Below are 25375 nucleotides of genomic sequence, written 5' to 3' on the forward strand. Positions count from 1 at the left end.
CTTCTTTTTTTTCTGCTGCCTAGAGTTCCATTGTGTAAATGTACCACAGTTTTTTGATCCATTCATTTACTGATGGCCACTTACACTGTTTCCAGCACTTGGCTGTTATAAATAATGCTGCTATGAGCATTGGGATGCATTGGGTTCTTTTGAATTGGTGTTTCAAGGTCCTTACAGTATAATCTCAGCAGTGGAATTGCTGGGTCAAAAGGCAGTTCCATCTTTAGTTTTTTTGAGAAAATTCCATATTGTTTTCCACAGGTTGCACCAGTCTGCATTCCCACCAACAGTGCACCAGGGTTCCCTTTTCTCCACAACCTTGATATTATTTGTTGTCTGTTTATTTGTTTATCATGGCCATTCTGACCAGTATAAATTCATATCTCATTTTGGTTTTAATTTGCATCTCTATGATGGCTAGTGATACTGAGCATCCTTTCATATGTCTCTAAGCCAGCCTGAGCAAACCACTTATGACATGGTCAATCAGTCACAGCACTTTCTCAACACACTATACAAATCTTTTTACCTTGCTTGAAATAATAAAGTATAATATGACAAAAATGTTGTGTATTTTCTTCCATCTTCAATATTAAAATGGGTACACAATAATTCACCAAATTTGATGTTTTTTTAAAAATGTACACTGATGAAAGCTGTCACAATACAATGTAACAAAATTGTTCTGAATCAAGTTAAAGATAAATAAGCACCACTAGAGTCATCTTATGGAAAAAAACAAATGAACATTTTGGCCAACCCAATATTATACTATCTATTATTGAACTACTTCTCTGAAGAATTTTTAGAATAAAAAAATTAATAACAGTTTAATACATATTAAAATCTCTATTTATTTCAAAAATTACTTTATTTTCTATAATTAGTCAAGAGGCTATGGATTAAATTATCTTAAGCATTCAAGTGTATCTTTACATTATATTTTCAGTCAATACAGTGCCAGAATACTTTAGTCACAAATATTCATAAGAACAGTTCTTAAAAATATTTAGCATTTCAAAATAGGAGAAAATTTCAATTTCAAATAAAACATTACTTGAGAAAGCCGTGTTCCTTCCTTGTAGGGGACTGTTTTGTTTAAGTCCTGCAAATGTGACTCAGCTCTGTATGAAAAAACAGAGCGAAGTTTTTTGGGCAGGAGTGAAGTGATAGGCAGGAGCCAGACCTTCAAACCAAATTTTCCCATGGGAATCAGGCCTAGAAAATGCATACAGACTGTTATAGCTTGCTCTTGCTAAAACTCCATCACCCTGGTCTAAAATAACAAATGTGTATTGTCTATCTTCAAGGTAATATCCAAAGCCTGTATGAATGTTCCCAAGGACAGAGCTAATTAGCTCATTGCCATTCTCCTCTGCATGTTATTTTCATTTCCTTGATTGTACCTAAAATGTAGACAATAATATTCTATGCAATAGATAATAAATATTTCTCTAATGTAAGGCCCAAGGAAAACAATAAAAGCTTGTCTAGGCAAGGGTCAAAACCCTCTCCTCTTGAGAAAATAGCTGTGCCATCCCCCTTTTCTGCACAGGATTGTTGTCATCTGTGTATTCGTTCTCATTGTCAGCCGCAACAGGTGGACTCTGCTGGCTGGAGTCCACCACACTTCCTAAAAGACAAATAAAAACCAACAAGAAAAACTACTTGTTCTGTTTTATTATTTTTCCTTCCTTCAGTTCTTCTTTATCAAATGTAGTGTCCAAGATTTTATCTTCAGTATATACCTTCTTTACTTTCTTTTCCTTTCCATAACTAGCAATTAAATGATGATATCTATCCATAAAGAGAGAAATATGTATGAATATTAGCATTCAGAAATAGTCAACTGAATATGTAATTATCAAATCAAAACCATAGACATTAGCTAATGCCCTCTCAAGTATGTCACACACTTGCTGCTGACCTGAAACTTCCCTCAAGCCAGCTCCATCAACAGACACTGTTTTTATTTCATGTACTCTCTCTCATTCCCTGGCCCTTAGTGTCTTCCTGCTGTCATAAATAAGCCACTAGCAAGGTAGAAAAGTGGCTTTAGGGTATATTTGGTGTATTAATTTGCTAGGACTGCCATAAGAAAATACTAGACTAGGTGACTTAAATAACAGAAATTTATTTTCTTACAATTCTGGAGGCTAGAAGTCCAAAATCAGGGTGCCAGAAGAGTGGATTTCCTTTGTGAGCCTTAAGGGAACATGAGTTCCAGGCTTCTGTCCTTAGCTAGTAGATGACTATCATCCTGTTGCCTCTTCACATAAGTTGTCCCCATGTGCATGAATACCTCTGGTGTCTCTCTGTATGTCCTAATATCTCCTTCTTATAAGGACACCAATCAGACTGGATTAGGGCCCAACCTAATGCACAGTCATTTCAAATTAATACCTGTTTAAAAGTCCTTTCCTGAAATATAGCCATTCAAATTCTGAGGTACTAGGAATTAGGACTTTAACATAAGAATTTGGGGAGGGGGTGGTACATAATTCAGCTCATAACATGTGGTCTTAAGAGTAAATTGACAAGTGAGGATAATTAATGTAGGGACTAAGACATGCCCAGTAAAGAATAAACCGTCTCTCCATGCCTGAAAAAAGCCCATTCTGGTGACTTATTAGTAGGCATGTGGTTTCAAAATTACAGGAATTAGAGGAAATTTTCAAAATTAAAGGAATGAGGTAATGTGTGGATTAAAGCTGACTAAAAAATATGTCTGAATATAATTCCCTGATTTGACACAGTTATGCTTATTTTTAAAAAACTGTTTGAGAAATATTATCTATGTTCCCACTGTTAAGAAACCATAGAAACTATGTGCCAAGAAAAAGAGCTAATAAATGATACTAATAAGCAAAGGCCATGTGGTAAATATGGAAGATAGGTAACAGCTACTCAAGCAACAAAAGTCACAATTACAGAGCTCTTAGTTCCCATTACAAAGGAGGATCAAAAACAGAAAGTATTTCTGAACACTGCATTTCAATTTTTCATTTACTATTAAAGTCAGAAATATATTATTATGCATAAAAGTTTTATATTTTGGGTTCATGAGCATATACTTATTATATCACTAATGTGTAAACACATTGAAAGGAGCTTATGTGAATTAATCATATTTTGCCCAACCCTACTACCCAGATTTAATTAATGGCTATGTTACTAGTTGTTGGAATCCTCTCTCCTCACATACTGCAAATTCGCATGCCACTGGCAATTAATCTGTATACTCAGTCTACCTGTAGTTCTTACATTGAATTCTATAAGCAGGTGAAAGCAAGGATCCTTGGAGCCATGGGACTGCAGTTCATAATGTGGTCACCTCTACTGCAGAGCCTATTCCAGCTTTGTATTTGGAGTTCATGTTTCTTTCTTGTGATCAAATTCCATACAATTGTTAAAAGATATGCAGTATCACTTACATAGTAAAACCATTAAAAGAAGCATATTCCTCAGCTGTGAATCCATAAATATCTTGGCAAGATAGGTCCACTTCTTGCTGAAGAAGAAGACTGACTAAACTTGTTGGTTCATCACTTAGAGCAATCATAAGGGCTGTTCTGGAGCAAGAGATATAAATGTGTATTTATGGATCTTAAGCATGCCTTGCCCTTTTATAAAAAGTTAATCTTCTAAATTTACAGTCCAAGTGTAGAATCTCTATCAGGAAAAGAATCAGGGCAAGAATGTAAAAAATGGAGCAGATCTGCTCAAAAAGGTTTGTCACTCCAGATCACATCCGGATTCTAAAGATAAAGGGTCCGCCCTGGCTGGTGTAGCTCAGTGCATTGAGCATGGGCCTGTGAAGCAAAGAGTCACTGGTATGATTCCCAGCCAGGGCACATGCCTGGGTTGCAGGCCAGGTCCCCAGTAGGAGACACATGAGAGGCAACCACACATTGATGTTTCTCTCCCACTCTTTCTCCTTCCCTTACCCTCTCTCTAAAAATAAATAAACAAAATATTTAAAAAAATAAAAAATAAAGATAAAGGGTCCCTAAAAAGCAGCTAGCTTAGTGATTTTTAGTCCCTGATTCCCGAAACCCTAGGGTTTTCAAGATGTCTCAAAATGCTATGGAGGAGAATGTTTCTGGGGTTCTGGGTCCCCTACCCACATTGAGTTACAGTATCTAGGACTTAGGGGTTGAGTTTCTGTGTAAGATTCTAATGTTATAAAAATATAATAATAATAACCTGCTAATTTTGGTCCAAATGTTTGATTTCACAGAAAAATAGGTCTCAGGAATCTAGGTAACTTGCCCAAAATCATATGGCTAGATCTTTTTTACAAAAACAACAGCAATAATAATATACATTTTATATATACACATATATATATAAACATCCCAAAAGTTTGCTATAGTTATATGCTATTATTCAGTGTTAATTATACCTTTGATTCTTATCTGAGGCATTTGCATCTGCTCCTCTCTTCAGAAGAAATTCTACCATTTCCACATTATTTTCAGTAATGGCAAGTAAAAGTGGAGTGCACCCATCCTGAAAAAATATATATTTCAAAATGATTATTTAAAATATTGCACCAACATTAACATGTCTTTTAGATCTAAGTTCAATTTAAAAATAAGAGTGCTTATAATAAACTTCTAATATACCCTTTAATTTTAAAAGGTTTTGATACATAACAAAATATGATTTCAAAGACCAACAAAATAAATTGGAGTTGAGCCAGTCAAAAAATAAAGTTTCAACTGTAGTCTTAATTCCACTTGTGGATAAGATCAGCCTAGACTATTTAGGTGGCAAGCACTTAAATCATACATTTGCATTCTATAATGGTGTTACAATTGGATTTTCATAGGGTTTCATTTAAACCTCCAAGGATGGCATTTATTTTTGTCTGTTATGTAGACTAAGTATCAGTGCTAAGGTGCTAAAAAGCTTAAAAAATACTCTTCAGTTTTCCATAACATCTCAATAAGAGATTTGGATTACTTTTAGTATTGTAAATGATTTTCTAACTCAACCCTCTTTTTAGGATTATTTATAGGTATATAAATAGAAAAAATATGAGCTTTATGGTTTTAACAAATATTTATTTATAGGAAAATCAGATAAGTCTCATTTGACATAGGACTTTAAACAGTCATCACTGTTAAATATGATATTGCTTTGGAGATTAGGATTATAATCTGAAATTAAATGGAGAAAGACTTTTAAAAGGGAACCCCCCCAAAAGTGATAAATAAATAAATAAATAAATAAGAAAAACTGTATCAATATTTGATAATCTCATTCTTCTCCTCAATTTCATTTTGGAAAATTCATACTTTATACATGTTTCAACAGATATAAATTATCTGCAATGAATACCTTCTTCAGTTGCCTTCTATATTATCTTCTAAAATATAATGTGTTGTTTTTAATAAGAGTACCTTATTTTGTGCTTCAAGATTAGCTTTGTGTTCAAGCAATTTTTTGACTAATGAGACACTTTGACCACAGACAGCATAATGAAGAGCAGTATTGCCATGTAAATCCACCAGATTTGGGTCTGCACCTTGGTCTAGAAGAACAGTTGCACAATTCTCCTTTTCACATTGTACTGCCTACCAGTAAATACAACAACAAGACATGAGTAACCAATTTACTACTCAGGATATGATGTATTAAGTGAATAATTAATATTTTGTTTTAAAATGTGAAATTCAACAAAAGCTAACTAGGAAAAAAAGTCAAACACATTCCAATTGAAAAGAAAAAGTTAACAAACCTTAGTTAATGGAGATCTGTTTTCATTATCCCAGACATCTATTTTGCATTGTTTCTCAATTAAGAGAGATACAACATTCAAATAACCATAAGCACAGGCCAAGTGCAAAGGTGTTCTATATTAATATAACAAAACACAAAGTTAGAAACAAGTCTTAGTTTGACAAGATATTTAAGAATATGACAGTTCATATATAAAGATACTTCATGTACTAATTTATGTTTAAATAAAATTTATATTAACTATAATTGCTTTTTACTAAATTATTGCTTGTGTAATAGGAAGTTTGTTGAGCCCTCAACCTAAATGCACAGGACCAAAAGGCTTTAAACCTACCTAAAATAACTCCTTGCAGTAGCTTAATAAACCTAGCAAATATTCTAATTGTCTCCTTTATCCTCTATTATACATATACCAAGAATTTAGTTCCAAGGAACTTAGGTGCATTTTACTCAATCTTTGAATTCACCTCTCCATCCAACTCCACTTCTCTTTTTTCATTAATTAAAAAAAAAAACAAGAAATAAAACCCTGCTGCAATAGAAAGTTAATGTCATTTGGGCAGCACAGAGTAGCTCTTCCCAAAGTGGCTGCCTCATGCCTGATGGATAATTTCACTACTCTAATTGAAGTCTAAACTACACTATGACAATGAAACCTTTTCTGAAAATCTTAGGGCCCATCTTTATGCCCCCAGGGATACTAGAAATCAGCCTCAAATTCAATAAAATATAATGTCTACTGAAGCTTCAGCTTTCTTTTTTTAATTTTAAATTTTATTTAATTATTGTTCAAGTACAGTTTTCTGTTTTTTACTCCCATCCAAGCCCCCCAGTGCTCCCCACCTCCCTCCCATTTCCACCCCCCTTAGTTGTTGTCCATGTGTCCTTTATACTAGTTCCTGTAAATCCTTCCCCTTTTCCCCATGAAGTTCCCTCCCCTCTCCCCTCTGGTCACTGTCCTCTCGTTCTCTATTTCGGTGTTTGTGTTTTTATTTAGCTCGCTTGTTTGTTTTGCTGTTTAGCTTCCTGTTAAAGGTGAGATCATATGGTATTTGCCTTTCACTGTCTGGCTTATTTCACTCAGCATAGAACTCTCCAGTTCCATCCATACTGTTGCAAAGGGTAGGAGCTCCTTCTTTATTTCTGCTGCATAGAATTCCATTGTGTAAATGTACCATAATTTTTTGACCCATTCATTTACTGACGGGCATGTGGGTTGCTTCCATCTCTTGGCTATTATTCTAAATTGTGCTGCTATGAATATTGGGGTGCATAGGTTCTTTTGGATTGGTGTTGTAGGGTTCTTAGGATATAATCCCAGCAGTGGAATTGCTGGGTCAAAAGGCAGGTTGATTTTTATTTTTCTGAGAAAATTCCATACTGTTTTCCACAGTGGTTATACAAGTCTGCAATCCTACCACCAATGGATTAGGGACTCCTCTTCTCCACAACCTCTGTAACACTTGTTTTTTGTTGCTTTGTTTATGATGGCCAAGCTATGTGCAAAAAAATGAAACTTGAGCACCAACTTACATCATACACCAAAATAAACTCAAGGTGGATAAAAGACTTAAATATAAGCTGTGACACCATTAAAGTCCTAGAGGAGAACACTGTCAAGAAAATCTCAGATATTTCATGCAGCAACCTTTTTACTGATATGTCCCCCAGAGCAATGGACATAAAGGAAAGAATAAACAAATGGGATCTCATAAAAATTAAAAGCTTTTGCATGGCTAAAGAAAACAGTACTAAAATAAAAGAGATCCAACTAACTGTATGGGAAAGCTTCAGCTTTTTAAGGAAGTATTTAGCAATATAGGCCTATTGTCTGTCACAAAATGTGAAAGCAAGACTAAGGTATCTGGAGGAGGCATGAAACATTACAAAATTTAAAGTATCACACAGATTTAACATTTGCCTACATTCCATTTTAAGTTTTAGATTTAACTGTTCTTAAATTCTGGAGCTAACAATATATCTTTGTTATGGTCATCTACCAATGTTTACACATATAAATGCTTCAAAGCCAATATAAATGGTTTTTCACCAAATGCCTAGAACAACAGCCCTTCTATTTTTAAAAAATGGTCAAATGCAAAATGTATGCTTAAAAATATCTTAGAGAAACACCTTATAACCAAGAATATTATTCCATTTCTCAAACATTCTTAACTTATTTATTTTTTGTTAATTTTTTTTATTGATTATGCTGTTACAGTTGTTCTATTCCCCCTTTCATTCCCCTCCACCCTACCCCCCATCCCCACCATTACCCCCCTTTAGTTTATGACCATGTGTCTCAAGTCCTTTAGATTCTATATTTCCCATACTATTCTTGCCCCCCCTTCTATTTTCTATCTACTGTCTATGCTACTTATTTTCTGTACCTTCTCCCCCATTCTCCTCCTCCCACTCCCCTGTTGCTAACCCTCCATGTGATCTTCATTTCTATGTTTCCACTCCTGATCTAGCTGTCCTTTTAGTTTGCTTTTGTTTTAGGTGTGGTTGTTAATAACTGTGAGTTTGTTGTCCTTTCACTGTTCATGTTTCTTTAACTTCTTTTTCTTAGGTAAGTCCCTTTAACATTTCATATAATAAGGGCTTGGTGATGATGAACTCCTTGAACTTGACCTTATCTGAGAAGCACCTTATCTGTCCTTCCATTCTAAATGAAAGTTTTGCTGGATAGAGCAATCTTGGTTGTAGGCCTTTGAATTTCATGACTTGGAATACCTCTTTCCAGCCCCTTCTTGCCTGTAAGGTCTCTTTTGAGAAATCTGCTGACAGTCTGATGGGGACTCCTTTGTAGGTGACTGTCCCCTTAGCTCTTGCTGCTTCTGGGATTCTCTCCTTCATTTTAATTTTGGCTAATATAATGATAATGTGCCTTGGTGTGTTCCTTCTTGGGTCCAACTTCTTTAGTACTCTCTGAGCTTCCTGGATTTCCTGGAAGTCTATTTCCTTTGCCGGATTGGGGAAATTCTCCTTTATCATTTGTTCAAATAAGTTTTCCACTGGTGGCTGTGCCTTTCCTCCTTCTGGTACCCCTATAATTCGGATGTTGGAGCGTTTAAAGATGTCCTAGAGGTTCCTAAGACTCTCCTCATTTCTTTGAATTCTTGCTTCTTGACTCTTTTCTGTTTGGCCATTATTTGCTTTCTTCTGGTCCACTCCATTGATTTGAGTCCCAGTTTCCTTTTCATTGCTATTGGTGTCCTGTGCAATTCCATTCATTTCAATTAGTTGCACCTTCATATGTTTCTGTAATTTGTGGCTATAATCAACCAGTTCTGTGAGGATCCTGATGACCAGTGTTTTAAACTGTGCGTCTGAGAGTTTTGCTATTTCTTCATCGCTTAGATCTATGGGCTCTGGGGCTTTGAGATCTTCTTGAGCCATTTTTGGTCTGTTCACGCCCTTCAAGTGTGAGGAGCGGAGCCTTGGACTCCCAGGTCGCTGGGTAGTGACTCTGTATGTGGGGGCGTGTTCAGAGCGGGGGAAATGGCGACCCCCTCTGCTGTTTCTCATAGCTGGGTGAGAAGCAGCGTCTTAGGTGGTTCACCTGGGCCGGGACACTCAGAGTCACTGGGTTATGACGCTGTATGTGGAGGTGGGGTCAGAGCAGGAAAATGGCGGCGCCCTCCACTGCCCCTTGCCGCGGGGACCCGCCCAGCCCCTGTGCAACTGCCCACTCCCTCGCCTGTCCGCCTGTGCACAAATGTGCCACCACCGTCAACACGCAGCACCGCTCCCCCAAGCTGTCTCCCCCGCGGTCGCTCGCCTGGTCGCTCGCTCGGTCGCTCACTATGTCCAACCCTGCGCCTGGATTCCAGGCGTCTGAATTCTGCGCCTGAGTCCATCTGACCGAGTCCTCCTGTGCAACCCCGCTTCACCAGCCTCTGGTTTCACCCCTTACTGGTCAGGCTGAAGAATTTGTTGTTAACGGACTTCCGAAATGTTAAATTTTCTGTGTTCTGACTGTGTTTTCTGTTGATAATATTTAGTTGTCTCTAAACTTGGTTGTGTGAGAAGGCAAGGCATGTCCACCTATGCCTCCATCTTGGCGGAAGTCCCATTCTTAACTTTTTAAAATCAATGCATTATACTTCCAGTCTGAAACTTTATGGTTTTTTTTTTTTAAGATTCAGAACCAGTTTAATATGTAGGCCATCATATACCACTTATATGTTACATTATTTTTATTGTTGTTCAATTACAGTTGTCCCAATTTTCCTACCATTACTGTCCCCCTACCCTATACACCACCACCTCTCACATTCAATGCTCCACTCCCCAGGGGTTTTTAACCATGGGTCCTATATATATATTCCTTGACTTAACCCTTCCCTTTCTTTCTCCCATTATCTCCCATCCCTATGGTTACTGTCAGTTTGTTTTTTATTTCCACATCTCTAGCTCTACTTTGCTTGCTTGTTTGTTTTATTGATTAGGTTCCACATATAGGTGGGATCATACGGTATTTGTCATTCACTGCCTGGCTTATTTCACTTAGCATAATGCTCTCCAGTCCCATTCATGCTGTTGTGAAGGGTAGGAGTTCTTTATTTCTTTCTTCTGTATAGTATTTCATTGTGTAAATGCACAACAACTTCTCGATCCACTCATTTACTGATGGGCACTTAGGTTGTTTCTAGCACTTGGCTATTGTGCTGCTATGAACATTGGGGTGCATGGGTTCTTTTGAATTGATGTTTCAAGATTCTTAGTATATACTCCCAACAGTGGAAATGCCAGGTTAAAAGGCCGTTCCATTTTCAGGTTTTGAGAAAATACCATACTGTTTTCCACAGTAGCTGCACCAGTCTGCATTCCGACTGTTAGGGGGTGAGGAGAAGAGCTGAGATGTTTGCTTAAACTAGATGTTTATTTTTAGACTTAGGCAGAAAACCACACCTGGCCGTGGGCAGATGTTTCAGGGAGTTTAGCCAAGGCCTTGAAGTAATCTCTCGGACACCCATTAGGGGAAAATTTTTACCTCAAGACATGGCCTGAGCTCTACGATCCAATCATCAGTAAGAGCTTGAGCTGCTCACAAGCTCCACGGTCCACTCAGTAGAAAGACCATGAGCCCTGACATAGCCCCGAACCAATTGCTAACCACCACCCTTGCTTCTGTGGACCCGCTTGCTTGCCCGCCCCTATAAGAGCCCTAACCTGTGAGTGCTTGGCACGACTCTCATTTGCAGCCATTTTGGCACTCATGTGTCTCCGGAGGCACCCCGAGAGTTCACCCCTGCGCAGGTAAAACTTTGAAACTTTGGCCAATAAAACACCTCTGACTACCCAGCAGTCTCCAACCCTTCTTGCTTGCAAGGACAGGATGTAACACCACCAACAGTTCACCAGGGTTCCCTTTTCACCACAATCTCACCAGCACTTGTTGTCTATTGATTTGTTTATAATGGCAATTTTTACTAGTGTGAAGTTGTATCTTATTGTGATTTTAATCTGTATCTCTCTGATGGTTAGTGATGCTAAGCATCCTTTCATATATCTCTGGGCCCTCTGTATGACCTTTTTGAAGAATTATCTATTAAAGGTCTTTGCCCATTTTTAATTGTATTATTTGTTTTCCTGGTGTGGAGTAGTGTGCGTTCTTTATATATTTTGGAGATCAAACTCTTGTCTGAGATATTATTGGCAAATATATTTTCCCATATAGTTGGTTTTCTTTTTATTTCTCTGATGTTTTCTTTAGCTGCATAGAAGCTTTTTTGTTTTGATGAGATCCCATTTGTTTATTCTTTCCTTTATGTCCTTTGATCTAGAGGACACATTGGTGAAAATATTGCTGCTTGGGATACCTGATATTTTCCTGCCTATGTTCTCCTCTAGGACTTTTATGGTGTCACAACTTATACGTAAGTGTTTTATACACCTTGAGTTTATTTTTTTGTATGGTGTAAGGTGGTGATCAAGTTTCCTTTTTTTTTTTTTTTGCATGTAACTGTTCAGATCTCCCAACACTATTTAATGAAGAGGCTATTATTACTTCATTTTACACTCCTTCCCCCTTTTTCAAATATTAATTGACCATAGAGACTTGCATTTATTTCTGGGTTCTCTTCTTTTTCATTGATCCATGTGTCTGTTTTTATGCCAGTACCAGACTGTTGTGATTACAGTGGCCTCGTAATATAGTTTGATGTCAGGTATTGTGATCCCTCCTACTTTGTTCTTCTTTCTCAAAGTTGCTGTGGCTATTTGGTGTTGTTTATAGTTCCATATACATTTTTAAAATATTTGCTCTATATCTGTGAAATATGTCAGTGGTATTTTAATAAGGATTACACTGAATCTATAAATTGCTTTGGATAGTATGGACATTTTGATGATTTTAATTCTACCGGTCCAGGAACATGGTAAATGCTTCCAGTTATTCGTGTCTTTCTTAATTTTTTCCTTCAGTGTTGTGTAGTTTTCTGAGTACAGATATTTTACCCCCTTGATTTGGTTTATTTGTAAGTACTTTATTTATCTTGTTGGCATAGCAAATGAGATTTTTTCCCTGATTCGTTTCTGATATTTCATTGTTAGTGTACAAAATGGTCTTCAATTTCTGAATATTGACTATGTATCCTGCTGTTTAAGCAAATTCACTTATAGGTAGAGTAGTTTCTTTTTTGTGGAGTCTATAGGTTTTTCTCTGTACACTATCATGTCATCTGCAAACAATGACAGTTTTATTTCCTCCTTTTCAATTTGGATACCTTTTATTTCCTTTTCTTGTCTGATCACTGAGGCTAGATCTTCCAAAACTATGTTGAATAGGAGTAGTGAAAGCATACACTTTTATCTTGTTCCTGATCATAGAGAGAAAGGTTTTAGTTTTTGCCCATTGAGCATTATGCTGGCTGTAGGTTTCTCATATATGGCCTTTATTATGTTGAGGAATGCCCTCTCTATTCCCACTTTGCTCAGTGTTTTTTATCTTAAATGGGTGTTGTACCTTATCAAATGCTTTTTCTCCATCTATTGATATGATCATGTAATTTTTTCTTTCTTCTTGGTTATGTAATGTATTATGTTTACTGATTTGCAAGTATTGTACCATCCTTGCATCCTTAGAATGAATCCCACTTGATCATGGTGTATGACTTTTTAATGTATTGCTGGATGCAATTTGTCAATATTGTGTTGAGGGTTTTAGCATCTACATTCATCAGCAAAATTGGCCTGTAGTTTTCTTTTCTTGTTGTGTCTTTACCTGGTTTTGGGATCAGGATGATGCTGGCCTCATGAAAAGAGTTTTGGAGTCTTCCCTGTTCTTGGAATTGGGAATAGTTTAAGGATGGGTGTTAGCTGTTCCTCAAATGTGTTTTAAAATTCTCCTGTGAAACCATCCAGTCCATGGTTTTTGTGTGGTGGGAGTTTATAGTTACTGTTTCAATTTTACTAGCTATTATTAGTCTCTTCAGGATTTTGCTTCTTCTTTATTCAGTTTTGGAAGATTATATGTTTATAGAAATTTGTCCATTTCACCTAGGTTTTTAAATTTCTTGGCATATTGTTTGTAGTGATTTCTTACGATCCTTTGTATTTCTGTGGTATTAGTTAAAATCTCTCCACTTTCATTTCTGATTTTATTTATTTGGGCCCTCTCTCATTTCTTCTTGATAAGTCTGGTTAAAGTCTTGTCAATTCTATCTTTTAAAGAACCAGATCTCAGATTTATTAGTACTTTGATTTGTTCTTTTATTCTCTATGTCATTTAATTCTGCTCTGATCTTGATTATTTCTTTCCCTGTACTCACTCCGGGCTTTGTTTATTATTGTTCTTTCAGTTCTTGTAGATGTAGGATTATGTTGTTTATTTGAAATATTTCTATCTTTTTAGGTAGACCTGTATTGCTGTAAAGTTCTCGCTCAGTCTCAGGACTGCCTTTGCTGTGTCTCATAGGTATTGAACTATTGTGAGTTCATTTTCATTCATTTCCAGAAACTTTTGGATTTATTTCTTGATCTCATTATTAGCCTATTCATCATTTAGTAGCATGCTATTCAGTCTCCATGAATTTCAATGTTTTTGAGTTTTTTCCTTGAAGTTGGTTTCTAGTTTTAGGCTCTTGCGGTTTGAGAAAATGCTTGATATAATTTCGATTTTCTTGAATACATTGAGCTTATTTTGTGTCCTACCATGAGTTCTACTTTGAAAAAAATATGTATTTTGTTTCTTTGGGATGAAAGGTTTTATATATATATAAAACGGATATATATCAGTTAGGTCCATTTAATCTAGGGCATTTTTTTCAATGCTGCAATATCCTTGTTAATAGTTTGTTTGGAAAATCTATTAATTGTTGACAGTGGAGTGTTAAAATACCCTAGTATAAGTGTGTTGCTGTCTATATCTTTCTTGAAGTCATCCAAAATTTTTCTTAAACATTTGGACACCTATATGTTGGGTGAATATATGTTTACAATGTTTATGTCTTCTTGGTGGATTCTTCCCTTGAGCATTCTGAAGTGTCCTTCTGTGTCTCTTTTTAGGTCTTTTGTTTTGAAGTCTATTTTGTTATATATAAGCATGGCTGCCCCAGCTTTCTTTCCTGTCCTTTTGCTTGGAATAATTTTTCCAATCCTTCACTTTCAGTCTGTGTAAGTCTTTTGTTCTGAGGTGGGTCTCTTGTAGGCAGCATACGTGTGGGTTGTTTTCTTTTTTTCCCTTTATCTTTATTTTTAATATATTTTATTGATTATAGTATTACAATTGCCCCATTTTCCCCCTTTATTTCCCTCCACTCTGTACACCCACTCCCACCCATATTCACCTGCTTTAGTTCATATCCATGGGTCATATATATGTTTTTTCACTTCTACATTTTCTATATTATTCTTAACCTCCCCCATCTTCTACCTACCATTTATGTTACTTATTCTCTGTACCTTTTCTCCCTCTCTCCACACTCACTCCCTTAATGATAACCCTCCATGTGATCTGCATTTCTGTGATTCTGTTCCTGTTCTAGTTGTTTGCTTAGTTTGTTTTTGTTTTTGTTTTAGGTTTGGTTTTTAATAAATGTGAGTTTGTTGTCATTTTACTGTTCATATTTATGATCTTCTTTTTCTTAGATAAGTCCCTTTAATATTTCATATACTAAGGGCTTGGTGATGATGAACTTCTTTAACTTGACATTATCTTGGAAACACTTTATATGCCCTTCCATTCTAAATGACAGCTTTTCTGGATAGAGTAATCTTGGATGTAGGTCCTTGCCTTTCATGACTTTGAATATGTCTTTCCAGCCCCTTCTTGCTTGCAAGGTTTCTTTTGAGAAATCAGCTGGCAGTCTTATGGGTACTCCTTTGTAGATAACTCTCACCTTTTCTCTTGCTGCTTTTCAGATTCTTTCCTTATCTTTAATCTTGGGTAATGTAATTATGATGTGTCTTGGTGTGTTCCTCCTTGAATCCAACTTGTTTGGGACTCTCTGAGATTCCTGGAAGTCTATTTCATTTGCCAGATTAAGGAAGTTCTCCTTCATTATGTTTTCAAATAAGTTTTCAATTTCTTGCTCTTTCTCTTCTCCTTCTGGTATCCCTATGATTTGGATGTTGGCATGTTTAAAGATGTCCTGGACATCTTTTCACTTTTTTTGAATTCTTGTTTCTTCATTCTGTTTTGGTTTAATGTTTCTTTCTCCTGCTCCAAACCATTAGTTTGAGTCTTGGTTTCCTTTCCTTCACTGCTAGTTCCCTGTACATTTTCTTTTATTTCACTAGGCATAGCCTTCATTTTTTTCTCTAATTTGTGACCACACTCAACCATTTCTGTGAGCATCCTGATTACCAATGTTTTCAACTGTGCATTTGATAAGTTGGCTATCTCTTCATTGCTTAATGGTATTTTTTCTGGAGATTTGATCTGTTCTTTCATTTGGGCCATTTTTTGGTCATCTCAGCACACCTGTTACCTTGTAAGGGGTGAAGCCTTAGGTGTTCACTAGGGCAGAGCAACTCATGTTGCTGTGTCATGATGCTGTTATGTGGGGGAGAGGTGCAAGAGGGAACAATGCCACTCACTCTGCTCTCTGCCAGCTTTCTGTCACTTCCCCCATTACCCACAATCAAATTGGGCCCTTCTGACACTGATTCCTGGGTGGGGGGGCTTTTGTATGTTCTAGGAACCTGTTGGTTTCTCCAATGAACTCTCCTGTGAGGCTAGGTGTTTCTCCAGCTGCTGCCCCAACCATCACAGGTATTTTGAGTCAGAGGTTTTGAGGCTTTATATCCCCATGCTGGAACTCTGTGTTGCACCGTCTGTCTTGATCCCCAGTTGTTCCTCCTGGTTTATTTGCACTCAAATGTGGGAATGCCCACTCCACCAGCTCCACCAGCCACAGCCTTACCTATCTCAGTTCTCCAGCCACTGCCTTGATATGAGTCCTCTCCACCCGGCTGCCTGTCTCTGCCCTTCCTACCAGTGTGAATGAATGTTTCTACTTAACTCCTTGTCATCAGACTTTCATACAGTTTGATTTTTCTGTCAGTTCTGGTTGTTTTTTGTTTTTAAATTTTTTGTTGTCCTTCTTTTGGTTGTGCAAGGAGGCACAGTGTGTCTACCTACACCTCTATCTTGGCCAGAAGTCTGTGGGGGTTGTTTTCTTTGCACTCAGCTACCCTATATCTTTTGATTGGAGTATTTAATCCATTTATAATGAAGGTTGTTATTGGTAGGTACTTACTCATTTTTCCTCTTTGACCTGTGTTCCTCTCTCTCACTTTTCCCCCATTTTCTTAATGCAGATCCTTTAGCATATCTTGCAAGGCTGTTTTGGAGGAGGTGTATCTTTTTTGCCTTCTTCTGTAGGGGAAACTCCTTATTTCACCTTTCATTTTAATTGAGAGCCTTGCTGGGTAGAGTAGTCTTGGTTGCAGGCCTTAGCTTTTCATTACTTGGAATACTTCTTGCTATTCCCCTCTGGCTTGTAGTGTTTCTATTGAGAAATCAGCTGCTACCCTTATCATAGCTACTTTGCACATTACTATCTGCTTTTCTCTTGCTGCTTTTAAGATTCTCTCTTTGTCTTTGACTTTTGCCATTTTAATTGTGGTGTATCTTGGATTGGGCCTCTTTCATTTCATTTTGATTGGGACCTTCATGCTTCCTGAACTTGTATTGCTTTTCCCCTCTCTGGCTTAAGGAAGTTTTCTGTCCCTATATTTTCAAACAGATTTTCTATCCCTTGCTCCTTTTCTTCTCCTTCTGGTATTCCTATGATTCAAAGGTTGTTGTGTTTCATGTTGTCCTGAAGTTCCCTTAAACTACGCTCATGGTTTTTTAGTCTTTTTTCCTGCTGCTGCTCTACCTGGGTATTTCTCTCTACCTTGTCTTCCAGCTCTCTAATCCCATCCTCTGCTTTATCCAGCCTGCTTGTAATTCCTTCTAGTATATTTTTTATTTCAGATATTGTATTTTTCATTTATTCTTGGTTCTTATTTACTGTTTCTCTTTCCTTTTCTACTGTTGTAGCTCCACTCAGTTCCTTGTAGTTGTCACTGAGTTCCTTGAGCATCCTTATAACCATTCTTTTGAATTATATGTCTGATAGTTTGCTTGCCTCCATTTCATTTAGCTGTTTTATTGGGGAGTCTTCCATTCCTTTCAATTATGGGTTCTTTCTTTGTCTCCCCATTTTAGATGACTCTTTTACTTTGTTTCCATGTTTCTGGACACTCTGCTTTGCCAGCTGTCTTCATGGTGTGAACTTCTGTGGTAGGACTTCTGTGGGACTCAGTGGTACAGTCTCTTTGGTCTCCTTGTCTGGATGCTCTAGGATGGCCTTTTCTTCTGTTCATGTGGGCTTTCTTGTTGTACTTGGGTTTTACATGTTGGTGGCTTCATTATTGGTAGGTTCTCCCCTCTTTACTGGTATTCACAACTCCCACCTTGTCTTATATGCTCTTGCACAGTTGTTGGTTAACAAAGAAGTATTACCAAACAACCAAACCTATATCAGCAAAAAAAAGAAAAGAAAAAATACCTCTACCACATCAGCAATCTTAAACTCAATTGAACTAAAATTAATACAGATGATGAAAGATTGCAGATATGATAAAATATTACCAAGGGAATATGAGTTGACTAGAAGAGGGGAAAATGTTATTGACTGGTAAAAGGGAGGAGAATTGATAAGAATTGGGATAGAACCAAAGTAAATAAAGGGAGACAACAAAATTTGTAAGTAAAACATGAAAGGGCAATGGGAACAATGGAGTAGAAAGAGGAAAGAGTATACTGTGAGGCCTGAAGTGAAACTGAAAAGGTACTAGACCAATGGGAGCAAAATTGCAGAAAAACCACAGCAGGGTTGATAGCAACAATAGCTGAATGGGGTTCCATAAAGGTGGAATGGGAATAATAATATTGTGGAAAAGTGAAAAATGGATATGAGATGTCTACAGTAAAGGAAATGATTTTGAAAATATGCAGGAAGCAAACTAATAAGAGTAAGGAGTAAAGCCCAGGTTGGGCATGAGGGAAGGAGAGAGAGAGAAACAGAGAGAGAAAATAATGAAATAAAATTGTTCATTCAAATGATCAGGGCTAGGGGGAAGGTGAAATGGAATAAGACAGCAGGAGAGTATTCTACGGGATTTAAAGTACAAACAAATCATGAACAAATGGGAGTTCCTTTGGAGAAGTATAGCAATAACTGTGTTATTTCACCCAACAGGCCACTGTTTATTAAATGTGGAAAAGAAATAAAAATCTCATAAGATGTTAAAAGAATGTGAGCTGACTTAAGAAAGTAGAGCGCTTATGTGAAGTTAGATGGAGGAGAAATAGTGAGAGTAAGGGACAGAAGCCGAAAGAATCCCTTACACCAACACTACTAAAGCTCAGGAAGATGGTGAAATGGATTAAGATCAAGGAAGGGTGCTGTGTGGGAGTTGGAATAACGACAGTATAAGAAATATACAATCTGAATAAAAAGAATAAAAAGTAAAAGACCAAGAGTAGTGAGTTATTTGGAATATGAGCGAAAAGAAGGAAAATTAAAGTGCAATATGAAAGGGAGAATAAAAAACCCAAACAATAATAACAAACAAAAAAACTAAATAAACATGGAGAATAAAAAATTTAAAAAACCTCCAAGTTCTTACGAAGAGTGAAAAAAACTGTCTCAGCTGTTGGTTTTAGCTTTCTGACTTATTTCTGAATGTCTTTGGTTTTCTCTCAGCTCCAGGACTTACTGTACTACTCTTGAAGAAAAGAAGAAGAGAAAAAACCTCCTGCTGATTGCTAAGCCTGCCCCACCAGTTTTTCAGATCTTACTTTTTCCTGCAGGCAGAGGCGGGCTGGGCTCCATTTTACATTTTCTGTGTTTGGGGCTCAGTCTAAACTATAATAATCTCAGGTGGCCAATTTACAGTGCACACCCTCAGAGCACTGTGCAGCCCAAACTCTGCTCTACTGGTTTGTGCCAGGCTGATGTCAATAAGCCACCTCACTTTGCACCCTTTAAATCAGTCTATGAGACACTGAGTGGAAGCAAATTATGCCCACACTCTTCCCTCTTTGTTTGCCTGACTGCTGCACCCACGAAGTCCCTGCCATGTGTACCTCAGTTTCCCTTTGAAAAAAGTCTCTTTAGGTACTGCTGCTGCAGACCCCAGCTTTCCATATACTCCAACTCTCTGACAAGTCCAGATTCTCTCTAGGTCACAGTCAGTAGCAGCTCACCTCCTCTCCCAGCTGTAGGTGCCACCAGGATCTTCAAATTTTTCTGTCACTATCCCAGCCAGTGACTGTCACCCCAACCTGGGTATGCTGCCAGCTGTGTATGTGCTTGTTGCCTTTTTTTTTTCATCCCCAGTGACTTTATGCATCCAGGTCCTCCCTAGTGCAGATCTGGGACTTCCTTGTCCTGGAAGGGGATGGAGCTGCTAGGCTGCTATCACCAATGGAGCTCTCCTCCAATGTCCCTGTGGCAGCTGAGTTCCCTGGTACCCTCCTCTCGGCCTAAAATAACTCCTTACTGCCTGTTTTGAAGCATCCTTTACACACTTTGGCTTCCAAACTTCATATCAGCTAAGATTCTACTGGCTCTTTACTTTGTTTTTCAGAAGATTGACTAAGAGTCCCAGTTAGGTGCACAAGCAAGTGGGCTCAGGTCCCACCTACATTGCTGCCATCTTTCAAAGGTATAATGTTATTTTTTAACTGGTAGTACCTATCTTACAAGAAATCTAAATTCCTGTGAAGACTAGTGTTCATTTCTAAAGTTTCAGTCTGGCTGGTATCATTTTCTTTCATTCAAATTTGATTTTCTCCCAGTTTCTCACTTTCTCAAATATCTGTGAAAGAATTGTTGGCATAGATTGTGGACAGGTGAAGAATTGTCATATTCCAAAAATCTCTAATTCAACTTAAGCTAAAGCCATGAATTGAATGGATGTCAAGTATAGGTCATTACTATAGAAGCCAAAATGAAGTGTTATCCTTCTATACCTGGTGTAGCACAAGAACATAGCTGCAATCCTCTATTAGGTTTTATCATAAAAATACCCTTTTTATTAACTGACTTCGTTGGATTCTTGATAGCTTAGGATCCTGAGTAGGTGAAGAAGTAGCCAAAGAATCTACCTCATACTAGACCATTAAATTATTTTCAATTATAGGCTGAGAACTTTATATCTAATCTAGTTCTGAGTAGAGGTAGAGTTAGAGGCTAAAACTATTAGTTTAAAATTCAGCCTTCACCCATCAGACTCTATATGATCTGAGGGTTTTTTATTAATAACTATATAGATACTTTAATTTTATAGCTGAAAGAAATATTAAATATCTGCTATTAATTTTAAAACTTATTGGATGCAGTACACTTGACATAAGCAACACAAAGCAAAGTCTCCAGGGACCGTTCTTATTCTACCTACTCCCTCTGCCCAAATCTCGTTCTCATCAGAAATAGTTATTTTATTTTAGTATGTAACCTTTCAGATTTTATCTCTCTCATTCTCAATCTGTCTTTCCCTACACACAAATATTTAAACAGAATATACAGCTTGAAATTTGTTATGTTGAAATATAATTTATATATAAAATTTAAGTGTGTGATTTTATTAGTTTTAACCAATACACAGTCATATAAACATCATCATAATCATAATAAAGAACATTTCCATTGCTCTAAAATGTTTTCTCATGCTTATTTACAATCAATACCATTTTCCCCTCTTCATCTGGTATCCCAGCTAACATGTAATTTTCATTCTGTAGGTAGCTTTTGGCTTTTTAAGAATTTTATATAAATGGTGTTATTTAATATAAATCTTTTGTGTCTGCCTTCTTTCATATAGCATGACAGTTTTAAGATTCATCCACCTTGTTGAATATATCAGTAATTCACTTATTTATTAATAAAAATATCCTTTTATTTCTGAATAGTATCTTTAAATTATCCTATTTATCTATGTATGGATATATGCACTCATTCATCAAAAAGTATTTACCACTTACTACAGTTAGGCAGGTTTCTAGATGGTGAGGATACCATGCAAACAAAACAGACAAAATACCTGCTCCTATGGATCATATATGCTAGCTGAAGAGGTAAATATAAAACTTAAAATTCAAAGTAGGCTAAATGGTATTAATTACTAAAAACACAAACCAGGCAGGGAAGAAGGGTAGGAAATATCAGCAAACAGACAGGCTACAACTGGATGTAGAGTAGCCAGGGAACCTCACTGACAAGGTGACAAATGAACACCTAAAGGAAATGGGAGGGAAAGCCATGTGAATCTCTGGGGAGGAAAGCACTCCTGGCAAAGTGTACAGCAAGTCCAAAAACCTAAATGCATTTCTGTGGAATGCTAAGGAGGCCAGGGTAGCTGGAGATGAATGAAAGGGAGAGTTGTGGGAAATAAGATCAAGAGGATAACAGGCAGGGGTGAGATGGAAAGCCAGTGGAAGTTCTTAAGATGAGCAATGACATCATTTGACATACAGTGTATATTTGATCATCCTGGCTACTATATTGAGAATAAACTGAAAAGGTTAAAAGAAAATTAGTTAGGAGGCCACTGTAGTAATTCTGGTTAGGACATGATGGTGGCTTTGATTAGAAGGGTAACGGAAGAGGCTAGAAATTGTTGAAATTTAGTTAGATTTTGAAAGTGGAGCCTGCAAGAGTTTCTGTTGAATCGGATGGAGAATGTGAAATAATGAGAGGAGTAAAGAATGAGCCTGGGGTTTCTGGCCTAAACAACTGAAAAAAGGATTTGGCATTTATAAAAGCAGATGAGCAGATCTGAGGGAAAACAGGAGTATAGTTTGGGGATGTTTGAGATGCCTGATCAGCAATGTGGTGGAGTCTGTGGCTTTCATGACCCAACTGTTAAATTTTTAAGATTCATTTACATTCTAAATTTTCAAGAATCATTAGAGCCAGTTGACATTGGTAGCTGGAAATCAGGGCTTTTCTTCTCTCCACCTCCATCCCCCAAGTGTTTGTTATTGAACATTTAGGAGCATACCACAGTCTATTAGATATCTAAGCAGAAGTACAGCACTTATATAAGTCTAGAGTTCAGGGGAAAGATATACCTGGAAATAAAAAGATTTGGAATATAGATATTTAAAGTTGATCTCTCTTCACGAGGCAAGTGAAGAGAGAAAGAAAGGATAGGTCAAGTAAGATACTTGTCTAAGAGTCCAGTCAGGTAAGACTGAGAATTGACTACTGAATGAAGTCACACTGAGGTTACCCATGACCTTGTAAAGTAATTCAATGGAGTGATTTAGGATAAAAGGTAAATTATATAACTGTTTTTGTTAAAGAGGAGGTAAAACTATATCAGATTAGAAGGATGATATGTCATCTTTCTAATCATAGGTTTCCAGTTACCCAATTATAATGAAAAATGACATTTTTCATACCCTATGACTTAAAAACTGCATAAAATATTTTAACGTAGACACAGATAGTACATATTTTCTATTATTAATACCAAGCAATTAACTTTTATTTCTTAAAATATAAAATTAATTTTGTTGTCTATTAAGTGGTGTTGATGGGGTTTTTGAAGATACTCTGCAACTGAAAAAAAATGTCATAGAAGATTCACACTATAGAGTTAACTGTTTTGCTCTTTCAATGTCTCAATCTTCATAACCATTGTTCTGGGAAGTCACCGCTACTCTTTTCCAATCAGTACATTAGTTATATGGTAAATCTTAGGTGATGGGATAATATGCTCTATAGGAAAAAATAGCAGGATTGGGGAAAAGGTAGAATACCCAAGGGAGATTAAGGCAATGGGAGGAGTGAAGAGAATCAGAGAGAACACAAATGCCTTCCAATATCCAGGTAAGCACTTAAAAAAATAACAAGATGAAAGTTCGGAATGTGACCCTCTGCCAGTGGCTACCAAAACTCTCTGCTATGGGAAGCCAGGAGTCACAACCAGTTGGGTAACCCAGTTAAGTCATGCTTCTAGTTAGAGTCCCCAGTGGCTCCAGTGGTTCCAGCTTCCCATCCACGCTACCCTTCATCACTCTGGTCACCTGTATTCTCTATCTTGAATGTTCACGTCATGTTTCTTGAGCTGCAGGTACTCTTTCACTTTTTCCAAATCCCCAACTGCAGCAGCTTTATGAAGTTTCTTTAAATCCTTATCTCGAAGGTTGTAGCCTGGCTGGGTGTGTGGACCAGTACTGGCCTGACGCCGGAGCAGGTGTGAGGAGGGAGTGTAGGGCTCATCATTCCTTCTCCACAAAGTAAAACGCTTCTTCATGGCAATGCAAGAAACTGTCCTCTAGTCGGACTAGGACGTTTCTGTGATTCCTAACAACCCGGAATGCCCTTCTGCCAGGCCCCAGGCTCGTGGGCCCCAGTCCCAGAGGCCGAGCAGGCAGAGACAGGAAGTTGGCCAGTGGCCAGAAACCAACTGGGTCACGTGCCTGGAGCGACACTCCAGCCTTGCTTTCCTCACAAACGCTTAGATCCTGGAGCCCCTGTGGCTGCGACCTGGTCTCTGGGGTGCCCAGACCCAGGTTCTCGCCTACGATCTGAAACTGTCACATTTAGTCTTTCTGTTGCTTGGAGAGACTTTGGGTTGACACCTCACAACTTTCTTAAAATGCCCCTTCCTCTTGTGGTTCGGACAGATCTACTTCTGTGATCTTGCCGTCCAGACTCACCAGCATGTTCACCTCATACAATTCGTTTCTAACAATCATCAAAATCCCACCATAATTTCAATTTCAAACATACTTTTGAAAACTGCCTCTCATATTCCAGCTCACTTTCATGACAAAACTTCAAATTCTTCCAACTCATTGCATCTACAGTCAGTTCATTAATCTGCTACCTCTCAGGGACCTTGGCAACTCCACTCTGAACTCACCTACCTAACTAGATTAAGTTCTATGGTTAATCATAATCACTCCCACATACATTTGCCCCCATTCTTTTTTTTTTTTCTGTCTGCCTAAGCCATAGTCCTAGTTAAAACTCCAAATCAAACTTGTCTGTCCTAAGCCACTGAATGTGACTACAGGAAAAAAAAAAAAAAAACAAGACCATGCTGTCTTGTCTCAATCTGCGTGAAGAGGATGAGTACACTTCCCAGCAATCCTTAGATATTTTTCTGATCCATTTCATATCTTCCTTGACTATTGCTTATCTTCTCTCTTTAAACTTATTCTTGGCTGATGAACTGATTTCCTTATCCATTGAGAAAGCAGAATTAATCAGAAAAGAGATTCTATAGGCTTCCAAGACCCACTCACCCACACCTTGCCAAAAAAACACTTTATTTTCTCTCCTGTTCATGTTTCTAGGAAAGGCCAGCACTTCTCTTGTACCAAAACCCATCTTCTGTAGCCTATCCATGAACACTGCTTCAGCAATACCCTCTCTCTTGCTTTCTCATGGGTCTTTCAAGTTTCATTCCCTGTTAATTAATTCTTATTAGCGTATATGCTAGCATTTTTTCATCCTAAAAACAAACAAAAAAATAGACAACACCTCTTCTGCAACCATTGCCTCATTTTTCTTCTTTATAGCAAAACTCCTTTCATTGTCTATAATTTTATAATGTCTCTTCCTCTGTTACCACTTAAAGTTATACCTATCATCACCCTTTTGTTCCCCTCTCTCAGTCAATACTATTTTCAGAACAATTGATCATGATTGCCATCATGTGAAATTCAATTGTCATTACTCACTTTTCATATTAATCTAGTAGTATTTAACATAGGTTTTGAGGACAGTTGTTCCTTGAAACACTTTCTTCACTCGGATTCTAAGACATCGCACTGGTTGGTTTCTTCCTTTCTAACCATTTCTTCTCAGTCTAGTTTCCTGGATTCCTCTTTATTGCCAGTATTGAGGATCCCCAGGATCAACAGCTTAATTTTCTCCAAAATCCTCAGATTCACTTTTGAATCATACCTTTAACATTCACATTTAAACTGCAAGTAAATCCTTTCAATTCTAACTATGAAATATATCCAGAATCCATTTGATTTCTTCCCCTATCCATATTTGCTTCTGGGTGATCTCATTCATTCCCATGACTCTCAATAACATCTATATGCTACCAACTCCAAGACTGAAGTTTCAGTCTAGTCCATACCGAACTTCAGTCT

The 25375-nt window shown here is 37.4% G+C and overlaps 1 protein-coding gene across 1 annotated transcript; it reads right to left on the reverse strand.

Annotated features, from left to right (window-relative positions):
- Positions 1–1501: 1501 nt before the first annotated feature.
- ANKRD7 (ankyrin repeat domain 7) lies at positions 1502–23517 on the reverse strand. Its single transcript, XM_037163403.2, has 7 exons — positions 23288–23517; positions 5747–5861; positions 5409–5582; positions 4406–4512; positions 3435–3572; positions 1749–1797; positions 1502–1633 (listed from the first exon to the last, which is right to left on the reverse strand). The coding sequence occupies exons 1-7, from the start codon at positions 23515–23517 to the stop codon at positions 1502–1504; spliced, it is 945 nt and encodes a 314-aa protein (XP_037019298.2).
- Between the last annotated feature and the right edge of the window lie 1858 nt (positions 23518–25375).

This window comes from Artibeus jamaicensis, unplaced genomic scaffold (genome assembly GCF_021234435.1).
Source record: "Artibeus jamaicensis isolate MK-2021 breed Jamaican fruit bat unplaced genomic scaffold, CSHL_Jam_final contig_311, whole genome shotgun sequence".
Classification (NCBI taxonomy): Eukaryota; Metazoa; Chordata; class Mammalia; order Chiroptera; family Phyllostomidae; genus Artibeus; species Artibeus jamaicensis.